At 51.8% G+C, this 12,594-nt stretch overlaps 1 protein-coding gene across 2 annotated transcripts in view; it reads left to right on the top strand.

Moving 5' to 3' along the window:
• The window catches only part of dicer1 (dicer 1, ribonuclease type III), a 90,877-nt gene that overhangs the window by 73,771 nt on the left and 4,512 nt on the right, over window positions 1–12,594 (top strand). For both annotated transcript variants that reach the window (XM_070547150.1, XM_070547149.1), the window contains 3 exons: window positions 1,491–2,043; window positions 3,098–3,247; window positions 8,602–9,213. In XM_070547150.1, the coding sequence (XP_070403251.1) occupies window positions 1,491–2,043; window positions 3,098–3,247; window positions 8,602–9,213 (1,315 nt within the window). The remainder of the gene's footprint in view (window positions 1–1,490; window positions 2,044–3,097; window positions 3,248–8,601; window positions 9,214–12,594) is intronic.

Below are 12,594 nucleotides of genomic sequence, written 5' to 3'. Positions count from 1 at the left end.
GGCGGCCGCCCGCGATAATAATTCTGATTAATATATATATTAATTAGTGTTTTCACTGACAACACTAATTAATTTATATTTGATCTTGATGGTGAAACTAAAGGCGTTTAACACTGAACACCTAACATGAATGCAGCTTCTGAGAGCTAGCTAATATCAGCTAAAACTGTGTTCTGCTGCTGCTCACCTTCCTTCTTGAAAAACCTAGTCCATACTTGCTTCTGTTCAATTAACTTTTTCTCCTTGTTTTCTTTTCTGGACGCCAGATTTCCCTTTCTTGGGAAAAGACATGACTGACTCTCCTGCCTCCAGCTCTGGCTGTCGGCATCTGCCATGTCTCATAGCTGTACATGCAGCCGGGCAGCCCCTGGCCGCTGGTGTGGACTAAACCACTTTGCACATTTTTAAGGGGTGATAGATGCCTCAGAGATTATTCAGTTATTATTTTTAAGGTGAAATTCTGTTTCTTAACCTCTTTATCCAGGTAAAGGGACGTTTATTAAGACATTAAGTAAGTTGGGGGAAAAAAATAACAACAATAAAACATTTTTATTCAAAGCTGTCTCAGGGCCCCTCCCTGCAGTGGGCCCTGGGTAAACGGTACCCCCCCCCCCCAGTCCGACGCCCCTGGTTACAGTAGGGTGTGAAAGTTTGGCTGCCTTGTTCATCTCCATGGTTTTCCTGTATAAACATTACATTTATCACACACTGGTGTTTATAGGAGTTAGAAAGTATGCAATAGCAATATTAGGCAGGTGCATACATTTAAGCACCACAATGAAGAAATGAGCTGAGGACTGAGCAGATGTGCTACTGTGTTTTGGACTAGCTGCTCTTCTTTGCTAGATCTGTATACAGAGCATTGCAGTAGTCCAAAAGGAAGCTGATAAAAGCTTGTATGGCTCCTTCTAGGTTGTAGTAGTAGTTGTAGTTTACTTGAGCCAAAAGACAGGGCTTAAAGAAGCTGGTCTTCACAAACAAATCAAGCTGCTTGTCCCATGACTCCCAAATTTCTTACCTGATGTTTAAAACTCGAGGCTAAAGTTCCATACAGGTCAGTCCCCGCAGTAGCAATCGGGTCAGAACTAAACCCTCAGACTGAGCTCAGCTGGAAAAAGTCCACCTTGTGTCGCACCATAAAACCCTCTGAGGGGTTCTGCTGGAGCTGAAACCTGGTTTATTCCTTCTGAGCTTCAAACCTCTCTTACAAAGATTCTTCTGGCGATCACCCGTCCAACCAACATGAAGCTCCTAAAATAGAAACCAGTAAAATCTGGATGTTCTGATTCAAGTCTGACTCAGCTTGCCTTCTCGGTCCGTTTCTGACTGATCCAGATCAGAACCGGGCTCTTCCTGATTGAACAGCCCACTTCATATGTTTTAAAGAACAGATGTATCTACTGGTGACCTCTGACCCCTTTCCCTTTGTTCCCTGTGGGTGTGTAGTCTGCACTTTATCAAGCTGAAGCGACCCATTCTGTCTGTGCCAGGTACCCGAACCTGGACTTTGGCTGGAAGAGATCCATCGATATCAAGACATTCAGCTCCTGTCCCGAGTCCTGCACTGATGAAGCTGACTGTAGGCACCAGAATCTCACCCCCCAAACACTTCCCAGCCATCCCCAGGGTCCCTGCACCCAGACCCTAACCAACGGCACTACATTTGACCGCGACGGGCACCAACAGGAGTGCAGCTCTTCCGAACCCAGATTTGACTCTACCTCAGTTCCTGTGCCACACCCCCTCAGCCCCTGTCCTCCCCACCCCCTGCATGAATGTACCACAGAGAGAACCTCTCACCATGACAACGCTACCTCAGACTTCCCCAACCTCACCGTCAACCAAGACTCCCCCAGGAACCTGGGGCCCAACCCCGGCCTGATCTTGCAGGCTCTGACTCTGTCCAATGCCAGCGACGGATTCAACCTGGAGCGCTTGGAGATGCTGGGAGACTCCTTCCTGAAACACGCCATCACTACCTACCTGTTCTGCACCTACTCGGATGCCCATGAGGGCCGGCTCAGCTACATGCGCAGCAAAAAGGTGAGGCAGAAGACCAGGATTAGGGGTCCAGAACCCAGCAGATGGGTGAGCAGTGCTCTGTGAGGGAACACAAGTGTAGCTGATATGGATTAAAATCGAGAACCGGTACCCATTGTTTCAATTCCTAGGAATCGTTCACCACTTTTGTAAACAATTCACCTTATTAGTTCCAGTAGTCACAAATGACGTCACCGCGCACGTTGCATAGCTTACGGAAGCAGAAAACATGGCGTCTATGCGGCACAAACGTTTGGTTATACTTTACAAGAAAGCACGACAACAGGGTAACCGGCAATAATTGCAAAGTAGAGGAAGCATCAAAAATATACAAAAGCCTTTGGGCACAAAATACGAGATAACCTAAAGTTACCGACACGTGTTGACCCGCTTCGAGAACTTTGCACATCGTCTCCTGTTAATGAGGAGAGGAAGAAAACGATCTTTTGTAAAGCGCCTCTCAAGACGAAAATCACAGTGCAGGTAACTAACCAGCTAGCAGCCTGTCATGTTAGCGCCATCAGCCTTATATACACACCTTCACACTAGCAGACTCCAGGGACAAAGGTCTGACCTGTGGGGAGATGTTTCCCACTCTGCTGAAGCTGCAGCCACACTGCACCGAACCAGAAGATGACTCCGCCTTCACAGGGAGCATAAAGGAGAACATTTGGAAAGGTGTTTCCAACCCGTACAGGTACAGCTGATCATTTATCATACAGAGGCGGACAGTTATTGCAGCAGCTGTGTGTAGTTAGTTTTTCCCTCCTGTTTGACTACTCTGGAATGGATGAGGGAACTGGATCGATAGAGTCAACAATGCCACTGATATTAATAAAAGCTTATCAATTCCCACCCCTAGTATCTGATAAACAGTTTTCATCTAAACACATAGCTGCAGAATCAGCACCGTCAACCTCCGTCCTCATGCTACCACCACTCTGAAGATAAAAACGTTATCATAAAAAAGCTAAGAGATTGGACCTGGTGGAGCTCTATGGATTGTTGTTGGTTGAGAATGTCCTTACCCCACTGACCTTGTCTACCTGTCCTCCAGGTGAGCAACTGTAACCTGTACCGTTTGGGGAAGAAGAAGGGTCTCCCCAGCAGAATGGTGGTGTCCATCTTTGATCCTCCTGTGAACTGGCTTCCCCCTGGTTACGTGGTGAACCAGGACAGGAGCACCGACAAACTGGACCTAGACGAGGTTGGTGCATCTCAGGTCAGGGTCGGTCAACCAGACGTGCTAGCTTCTGGACCTGCTGCTCTTTGCAGAGCTGGGAGGTGACGGGTGTCATGGACTGTTGCTAGAGCAGCGTGGATCTTAAGGCTAGTTTATACTTCTTCGTCTGCATCGGTCCAGTGACACGCAATGCCTTTGTCTGTAGTTGCAAGGACAGAGTAGAGCCCACCTTTCTAAATATCTGTCTGCAAACCTGTGATTGGTCAGGATGCCGCTTCTTTTAACTTAGTCAACAGCATCGTCATTCCGCCTCAAAAAAGTATGAGACAAACGTATCTAGTGACAGACGCGAACGTATCTAGTGACAGACGCGAACGTATCTAGTGAGCGTACGCGGACGTATCTAGTGAGCGTACGCGGACGTATCTAGTGAGCGTACGCGGACGTATCTAGTGAGCGTACGCGGACGTATCTAGTGAGCGTACGCGGACGTATCTAGTGAGCGTACGCGGACGTATCTAGTGAGCGTACGCGGACGTATCTAGTGAGCGTACGCGGACGTATCTAGTGAGCGTACGCGGACGTATCTAGTGAGCGTACGCGGACGTATCTAGTGAGCGTACGCGGACGTATCTAGTGAGCGTACGCGGACGAATCTAGTGACGGACTCCTACGTATCTAGTGACGGACGCGTACGCATCTAGTGACGGACGCGTACGCATCTAGTGACGGACGCGGACGCATCTAGTGACGGACGCGGACGCATCTAGTGAGCGTACGCGGACGTATCTAGTGAGCGTACGCGGACGTATCTAGTCAAGTCAAGTCAAAGTCATTTATTGTCATTTCTACCACATGTGCAGGACATACTGAGAAATGAAATTCAGTTTCAGCACACACAATTCAAAGATCAGACATACGTGGGTAAGACACATAACAAGAATTGGTGACTGCGGTCATTCGCAACATGAGTCACGCTACCTTAATAGATAGATGAAAAGGGTGTTACATGAGGATAAGTGGGGGTAGGTAAAAAAAAAGGCATAGCAGAGTTAGCCCCAGCTGGGAGTAACTCTATTATACAAAAAAAAACTCCTTTCACATGGAAGCACAGACAGCACAGATACAACATCAGAGTCCGATGGGGAGGTGGGGATGGGCGGGATCCTGAAGCCTCCAATGGGAGCTGCCACTGCGGCGCATCGACCAGCTGCAGACCAGCAGGTGGGAGGGAGATAGTGAGCGTACGCGTACGTATCTAGTGAACGTACGCGTACGTAACTAGTGAGCGTACGCATCTAGTGACGAACGCGTACGCATCTAGTAACGGACGCGTACACATCTAGTGACGGACGCGTACGCATCTAGTGAGCGTACGCGTACGCATCTAGTGAGCGTACGCGTACGCATCTAGTGAGCGTACGCGTACGCATCTAGTGAGCGTACGCGTACGCATCTAATGAGCGTACGCGTACGTATCTAGTGAGCGTACGCGTACGTATCTAGTGAGCGTACGCGTACGTATCTAGTGAGCGTACGCGTACGTATCTAGTGAGCGTACGCGTACGCATCTAGTGAGCGTACGCGTACGCATCTAGTGAGCGTACGCGTACGTATCTAGTGAGCGTACGCATCTAGTGAGCGTACGCGTACGCATCTAGTGAGCGTACGCGTACGCATCTAGTGAGCGTACGCGTACGCGTCTAGTGACGGACGCGTACGCGTCTAGTCTAGTGACGGACGCGGACGTATCTAGTGTATTGACGGACGCGGACGTATCTAGTGTATTGACGGACGCGGACGTATCTAGTGTATTGACGGACGAGGACGTATCTAGTCTAGTGACGGACGCGGACGTATCTAGTCTAGTGACGGGCTGACGTATCTAGCGACGGACGGACGCGGACGTATCTAGCGACAGACAGACGTATCTAGTGTATTGACTGACGCGGACGTATCTAGTGTATTGACGGACGCGAACGTATCTAGTGTATTGACGGACGCGGACGTATCTAGTCTAGTGACGGACGCGGACGTATCTAGTCTAGTGACGGGCTGACGTATCTAGCGACGGACGGACGCGGACATATCTAGCGACAGACGGACGTATCTAGCGACAGGCGGACGTATCTAGCGACAGGCGGACGTATCTAGCGACAGGTGGACGCGGACATATCTAGTGACAGGCAGACGTAGCTGGAGAGAGGCAGACGCGGACGTAGCTGGAGACAGGCAGACGCGGACGTATCTAGCGACAGGCGGACGTATCTAGCGACAGGCGGGCGTATCTAGCGACAGGCGGACGCGGACGTAGCTGGAGACAGGCAGACGCGGACGTAGCTGGAGACAGGCAGACGCGGACGTAGCTGGAGACAGGCAGACGCGGACGTAGCTGGCGACAGACAGACGCGGACGTATCTAGAGACAAACAGACGCGGACGTGTCTAGAGACAGACAGACGCGGACGTATCTAGCGACAGACAGACGCGGACTTATCTAGCGACAGACAGACGCGGACTTATCTAGAGACAGACAGACGCGGACGTATCTAGCGAGAGACAGACGCAGACGTAGCTGGCGACAGACAGACGCGGACGTAGCTGGCGACAGACAGACGCGGACGTATCTAGAGACGAATAGACGCGGACGTATCTAGAGACGGATAGACGCGGACGTATCTAGAGACGGATAGACGCGGACGTATCTAGAGACGGATAGACGCGGACGTATCTAGAGACGGATAGATGCGGACGTATCTTAGGACAGACAGACGCGGACGTATCTAGAGACAGGCGGACATATCTAGCGACAGACGGACGCGGACGTATCTAACGACAGACGGACGCGGACGTATCTAGAGACAAACGAACGCGGACGTATCTAGCGACAGACGGACGCGGACGTATCTAGAGACAGACGGACGCGGACGTATCTAGAGACAGACGGACGCGGACGTATCTAACGACAGACAGACGCGGACGTATCTAGCGACGGAAAGACGCGGACGTATCTAGCAACGGAAAGACGCGGACGTATCTAGCGACGGAAAGACGCGGACGTATCTAGCGACAGACGGACGCGGACGTATCTAGCGACAGACGGACGCGGACGTATCTAGCGACAGACAGACGCTGACGTATCTAGCGACAGACAGACGCGGACGTAATTAGAGACAGGCGGACATATCTAGCGACAGACGGACGCGGACGTATCTAACGACAGACGGACGCGGACGTATCTAGAGACAAACGAACGCGGACGTATCTAGCGACAGACGGACGCGGACGTATCTAGAGACAGACGGACGCGGACGTATCTAACGACAGACAGACGCGGACGTATCTAGCGACGGAAAGACGCGGACGTATCTAGCAACGGAAAGACGCGGACGTATCTAGCGACGGAAAGACGCGGACGTATCTAGCGACAGACGGACGCGGACGTATCTAGCGACAGACGGACGCGGACGTATCTAGCGACAGGCGAACGTATCTAGAGACAGACGCAGACGTAGCTAGAGACAGATGTGAACTTATCTAGCAACAGACAGACGCAGACGTGTCTAGCAACAGACAGACGCTGACGTATCTAGCGACAGACGGACGCGGACGTATCTAGCGACAGGCGGACGTATCTAGAGACAGACGCAGACGTAGCTAGAGACAGATGTGAACTTATCTAGCAACAGACAGACGCAGACGTGTCTAGCAACAGACAGACGCGGCCGTATCTAGCGACAGACGGACGCGGACGTATCTAGCGACAGGCGGACGTATCTAGAGACAGACGCAGACGTAGCTAGAGACAGATGTGAACTTATCTAGCAACAGACAGACGCAGACGTGTCTAGCAACAGACAGACGCAGACGTGTCTAGCGACAGACAGACGCGGCCGTATCTAGCGACAGACGGAAGCGGACGTATCTAGCGACAGACGCGTAACAAACTGGAGAACGAAAAAGTCGTGACATAAACGTTAACACGTCCGTGACTAGGGATGGGTACATTGGACATTTGAATCGATTTGGTACCAAGCACTAACCCTTTACCCTGGATCTTCATTCCTTTTGACATTCATTTTCTAACAATAGACTTTTCCTATCCAAAGTCGACATTTTCGATTGCACCTTCCACTACCTTTGTAGTAGCCCATGGTCCTGTACACTTTCACAATAATGACCCAAAAGCGTAGTTAAATAATATTTAAACACACTAAAAAAAGGTCAAATGAGTAATAATGAAAGTGAACTTAGGAATTGCAGCACAGTAAAAAATAAAATCACAATAAAACAAAGACTGACTTGTGACTCCACAGAAGATAGCCAAATGGTGAAAGTGTGTCCTTAAAGGAGACTACTGGCAACAGGGATGCCTAATGTACAACGTTGTCATTGTCGTCATCACCCAGTCTCACATCGCATTTAGTGGACCCAAACTTTAGAGAACGTTCTTTCTACTATGCTGCTAGCTGTGCTTACATCTGGCCTGCAGCGACTGACGACGTTAGGCTCTTGCACATGCACTGCTGTCTGTCTAGGGAAGTCGGGTATCAAACTCTGTGGTACCGAAACAAGCTGGCTAGCCCCCGGCTTTGAGCCTACGTGCTAACATCCATCACCAAGCCTGAATTAGCTTAACGATTGTAACTATCACTAGCGACCGCTGAGCTTCAGCCTTAAGTTCTACTACCCTCCGGCTGACATGTACTACATTCTAGTACAGTTGTAGTACTCTAGGGTTGTCCAGCCTGTACATTGGATGCATGTAAGTGACGTTTAACCCACAAGCTCCCATCCAACTGGTGGCATATGCAAAAGGAGAGCAAACCCCACACAGCTGCTCCTGCAAGGTTACTAGTTAAGCAGCTGGAAATTTGCACATGACTTTTATTTTGAAAGTGTTGATGTTTTACACTGCTTTCATGTTTGATTTACTGTCTGACCGGATCTGAACTGTAGAATGTGATGCGTTCTGGAAGTACATTACACGTCTTAAGGCTTTTGGGATGCGTCTAAAACCTGATGCTTCACGGCCAATGGAAAGGAACCCGTCCGCCATAACGACGGCTTATTGCTACGAAGTACGTTTAACAGACGTTACGCGACGCTTACATGTCGGGTGAAAGAGGGGGTGGGGTTAGGACCTCGTTGGTCTTTTGTGGCTTTTCCCTTTTTTCTGTCCCTTGTGACTTGTCCAGTCCAAGTCCTTTTTAAGAGAGACTGCATTGCAGTTCACGGTTCTTCACAATCGGCTCTAGTCCAGGCATTGTTTTACTAATTTGTTGTATTTTTACAGCCAGGTTAAAAAAGGGATATTGTAACGACTCTGTTTCTGACCCGACCTTCATAATGAAGCTGACTGATGTCCTCTTCTTCCAGGCGAGAGAGGAGCTAGTGTCCAACGGGAGGTCTGTGAATGACTTTGAAGATGAGGAGCGGGATGATGTGGGTGAGGACTTGGATGAAGATGAGTTGTTGCTGAAAGATGAGCCAAAAGATGACGTCAACATGGAGGATGACCTGGAGTACTACAAGGAGCACATCCGCTTTATCGACAACATGCTTCTGGGCTCTGGCGCTTTTGGAAAGAAGATCTCTCTGAGCACCTTTCCCCCTTCCCCCAGCCCAGCTTCAGGCTCCTCCCCCTCCTTGGACCCCTCCTATGAATGGAAAGCCCCCAAGAAGCCTGCCCATTTTGCTGAGCAAGCGATAGCAGCTGAGGAATTCGATTACAGCTCTTGGGACGCCATGTGTTACCTGGACCCTAGCAAGGTGGGGGAGGAAGATGACTTTGTGGTGGGGTTTTGGAACCCATCGGAGGAGAACTGTGGCACTGATCTAGGGAAGCAGTCCATCTCCTACGACCTGCACACGGAGCAGTGCATTGCCGACAAGAGCATCGCTGACTGCGTGGAGGCTCTTCTGGGCTGCTATCTGACCAGCTGTGGCGAGAGAGCTGCCCAGATGTTCCTCTGCTCTCTGGGCTTGAAGGTGAGTTGGGTCTTTCTGCCCGGGTTGTCTGACAGAGCATGAGCTCTGATCCAGACCAAGACCAGAGGTCTAGGGGTGCCCTCCCAGCATTAGGTAGCTGGGTTCCTGTACTCATCCTCCAAAAAGTTCTACGATATAACAATACTGGACTCGTGTCCTGTGGGACTCCTGTTCTGTGGGGCTTGTGTCCTGTGGAACTTGTGTCCTGTGGCACTGGTGTGCTGTGGGACTCGTGTCCTGTGGAACTTGTGGGACTCGTGTCCTGTGGAACTTGTGTCCTGTGGGACTCGTGTGCTGTAGGACTTGTGTCCTGCGGGACTTGTGTGCTGTGGGACTTGTGGGACTCGTGTCCTGTGGTACTTGTGTCCTGTGGGACTCGTGTGCTGTGGGACTCGTGTCCTGTGGGACTCGTGTCCTGTGGGACTTGTGTCCTGTGGGACTTGTGTGCTGTAAGACTTGTTTCCTGCGGGACTCGTGTGCTGTGGAACTTGTGTCCTGTGGGACTCGTGTGCTGTAGGACTTGTGTCCTGCGGGACTTGTGGGACTCGTGTCCTGTGGTACTTGTGTCCTGTGGGACTCGTGTGCTGTGGGACTTGTGGGACTCGTGTCCTGTGGTACTTGTGTCCTGTGGGACTCGTGTGCTGTGGGACTCGTGTCCTGTGGGACTCGTGTCCTGTGGGACTTGTGTCCTGTGGGACTCGTGTGCTGTGGGACTTGTGGGACTCGTGTCCTGTGGTACTTGTGTCCTGTGGGACTCGTGTGCTGTGGGACTCGTGTCCTGTGGGACTCGTGTCCTGTGGGACTTGTGTCCTGTGGGACTTGTGTGCTGTAAGACTTGTTTCCTGCGGGACTCGTGTGCTGTGGGACTTGTATCCTGTGGGATTTGTGTCCTGTTGGACCTGTGTCCTGTGGTACTCGTGTGCTGTGGAACTTGTGTCCCGTGGGACTCGTACTGTGGGACTCGTGTCCTGTGAGACGTGTGTTCTGTGGGACTGGTGTGCTGTAGGACTTGTGGGACTTGTGTCCTGTGGGACTCGTGTGCTGTGGGACTTGTATCCTGTGGGACTCGTGTGCTGTGGGACTTGTATCCTGTGGGATTTGTGTCCCGTTGGACCTGTGTCCTGTGGTACTCGTGTGCTGTGGAACTTGTGTCCCGTGGGACTCGTACTGTGGGACTCGTGTCCTGTGGGACGTGTGTTCTGTGGGACTCGTGTCCTGTGGGACTTGTGTCCTGTGGGACTCGTGTGCTGTAGGACTTGTGTCCTGCAGGACTCATATCCTGTGGAACTTGTGTCCTGTGGGACTCGTGTGCTGTAGGACTTGTGGGACTTGTGTCCTGTGGGACTTGTGTGCTGTAGGACTTGTGTCCTGCAGGACTCGTGTGCTGTGGGACTTGTGGGACTCGTGTGCTGTGGGACTTGTGTCCTGTGGGATGTGTGTCCTGGGGGACTCGTGTCCTGTGGGACTCCTGTCCTGTGGAACTTGTGTCCTGTGGGACTTGTGTCTTGCTGGACTTGTGTCCTGTGGGACTCATGTCCTATTGGACTTGTGGGACTCGTGTCCTGTGGGACTTGTGGGACTCATGTCCTGTGGAACTTGTGTCCTGTGGGACTGGTGTGCTGTAGGACCTGTGTCCTGCGGGTCTTGTGTGCTGTGGGACTCGTGTCCTGTGGGACCTGTGGGACTCATGTCCTGTGGAACTTGTATCCTGTGGGACTCGTGTACTGTGGGACTTGTGGGGCTCGTGTCCTGTAGGACTTGTGTCCTGTGGGACTCGTGTGTTGTGGGACTTGTGTACTGTGGGACTCGTGTCCTGTGGGACTTGTGGGACTCATGTCCTGTGGGACTTGTGTTCTGTAGAACTTGTGTCCTGTGGGACTCGTGTCCTGTGGGGTTTGTGTCCTGTGGCACTTGTGGGACTCGTGTCCTGTAGGACTTGTATCTTGTGGAACTCGTGTCCTGTGGGACTCGTGTGGTGTGGGACTTGTGTCTTGCTGGACTTGTGTCTTGTGGGACTCGTGTCATATTGGACCTGTGGGACTCGTGTCCTGTGGGACTTGTGGGACTCGTGTCCTGTGGGACTTGTGGGACTCATGTCCTGTGGAACTTGTGTCCTGTGGGACTGGTGTGCTTTAGGACCTGTGTCCTGCGGGACTCGTGTGCTGTGGGACTCGTGTGCTGTGGGACTCGTGTCCTGCGGGACTCGTGTCCTGTGGGACTCGTGTCCTGTGGGACTCCTGTTCTGTGGGACTTGTGTCCTGTGGGACTTGTGTGCTGTGGTACTTGTGTCCTGTTGGACCTGTGTCCTGTGGGACTCGTGTGGTGTGGGACTTGTGTCCTGTGGGACTCGTGTCCTGTGGGACTTGTGTGCTGTAGGACTTGTTTCCTGCGGGACTCGTGTGCTGTGGTACTTGTGTCCTGTTGGACCTGTGTCCTGTGGGACTCGTGGGACTTGTGTCCTGCTGGACTTGTGTTCTGTGGGACGTGTCTTGTGGGACTCGTGTACTGTAGGACTTGTGTCCTGCTGGACTTGTGTCCTGTGGGTCCTGTGGGACTCGTGTACTGTAGGATTTGTGTCCTGCGGGACTCGTGTGCTGTGGGACCTGTGGAACTTGTGTCCTGTGGGACTCGTGTGCTGTAGGACTCGTGTGCTGTAGGACTTGTGGGACTCGTGTCCTGTGGGGCTTGTGTCCTGTGGGACTTGTGGGACCCGTGTCCTGTAGGACTTGTGTCTTGTGGAACTCGTGTCCTGTGGGACTTGTGTCTTGTGGGACTCGTGTGGTGTGGGACTTGTGTCCTGTGGGACTAGTGTCCTATTGGACTTGTGGGACTCGTGTCCTGTGGGACTTGTGGGACTCGTGTCCTGTGGGACTTGTGGGACTTGTGTCCTGTGGGACTCGTGTCCTTTGGGACTTGTGTCCTGTGGGACTCGTGTCCTATTGGACTTGTGGGACTCGTGTCCTGTGGGACTTGTGGGACTCATGTCCTGTGGGACTTGTGTCCTGTGGAACTTGCGTCCTGTGGGACTCGCGTTCAGTGGGACTCGCGTTCAGTGGGAGCTGTGGGACTCGTGTCCTGTGGGACTTGTGGGACTCGTGTCCTGTGGGACTTGTGTCCTGTGGAACTTGCGTCCTGTGGGACTCGCGTTCAGTGGGAGTTGTGGGACTCGTGTCCTGTGGGACTTGTGTCCTGTGGAACTTGCGTCCTGTGGGACTCGCGTTCAGTGGGAGTTGTGGGACTCGTGTCCTGTGGGACTTGTGTCCTGTGGAACTTGCGTCCTGTGGGACTCGCGTTCAGTGGGAGTTGTGGGACTCGTGTCTTTTTTGACTCGTAGCAATTCTTTATAATTAATTCTTATGAACGTAAACCCAATCTACATCA

This window comes from Nothobranchius furzeri, chromosome 18, assembly GCF_043380555.1.
Source record: "Nothobranchius furzeri strain GRZ-AD chromosome 18, NfurGRZ-RIMD1, whole genome shotgun sequence".
In the NCBI taxonomy this organism is placed as follows: Eukaryota; Metazoa; Chordata; class Actinopteri; order Cyprinodontiformes; family Nothobranchiidae; genus Nothobranchius; species Nothobranchius furzeri.
Note: the sequence above shows the minus strand (reverse complement) of the source record. Positions and strands in the feature narration are given on the sequence as shown.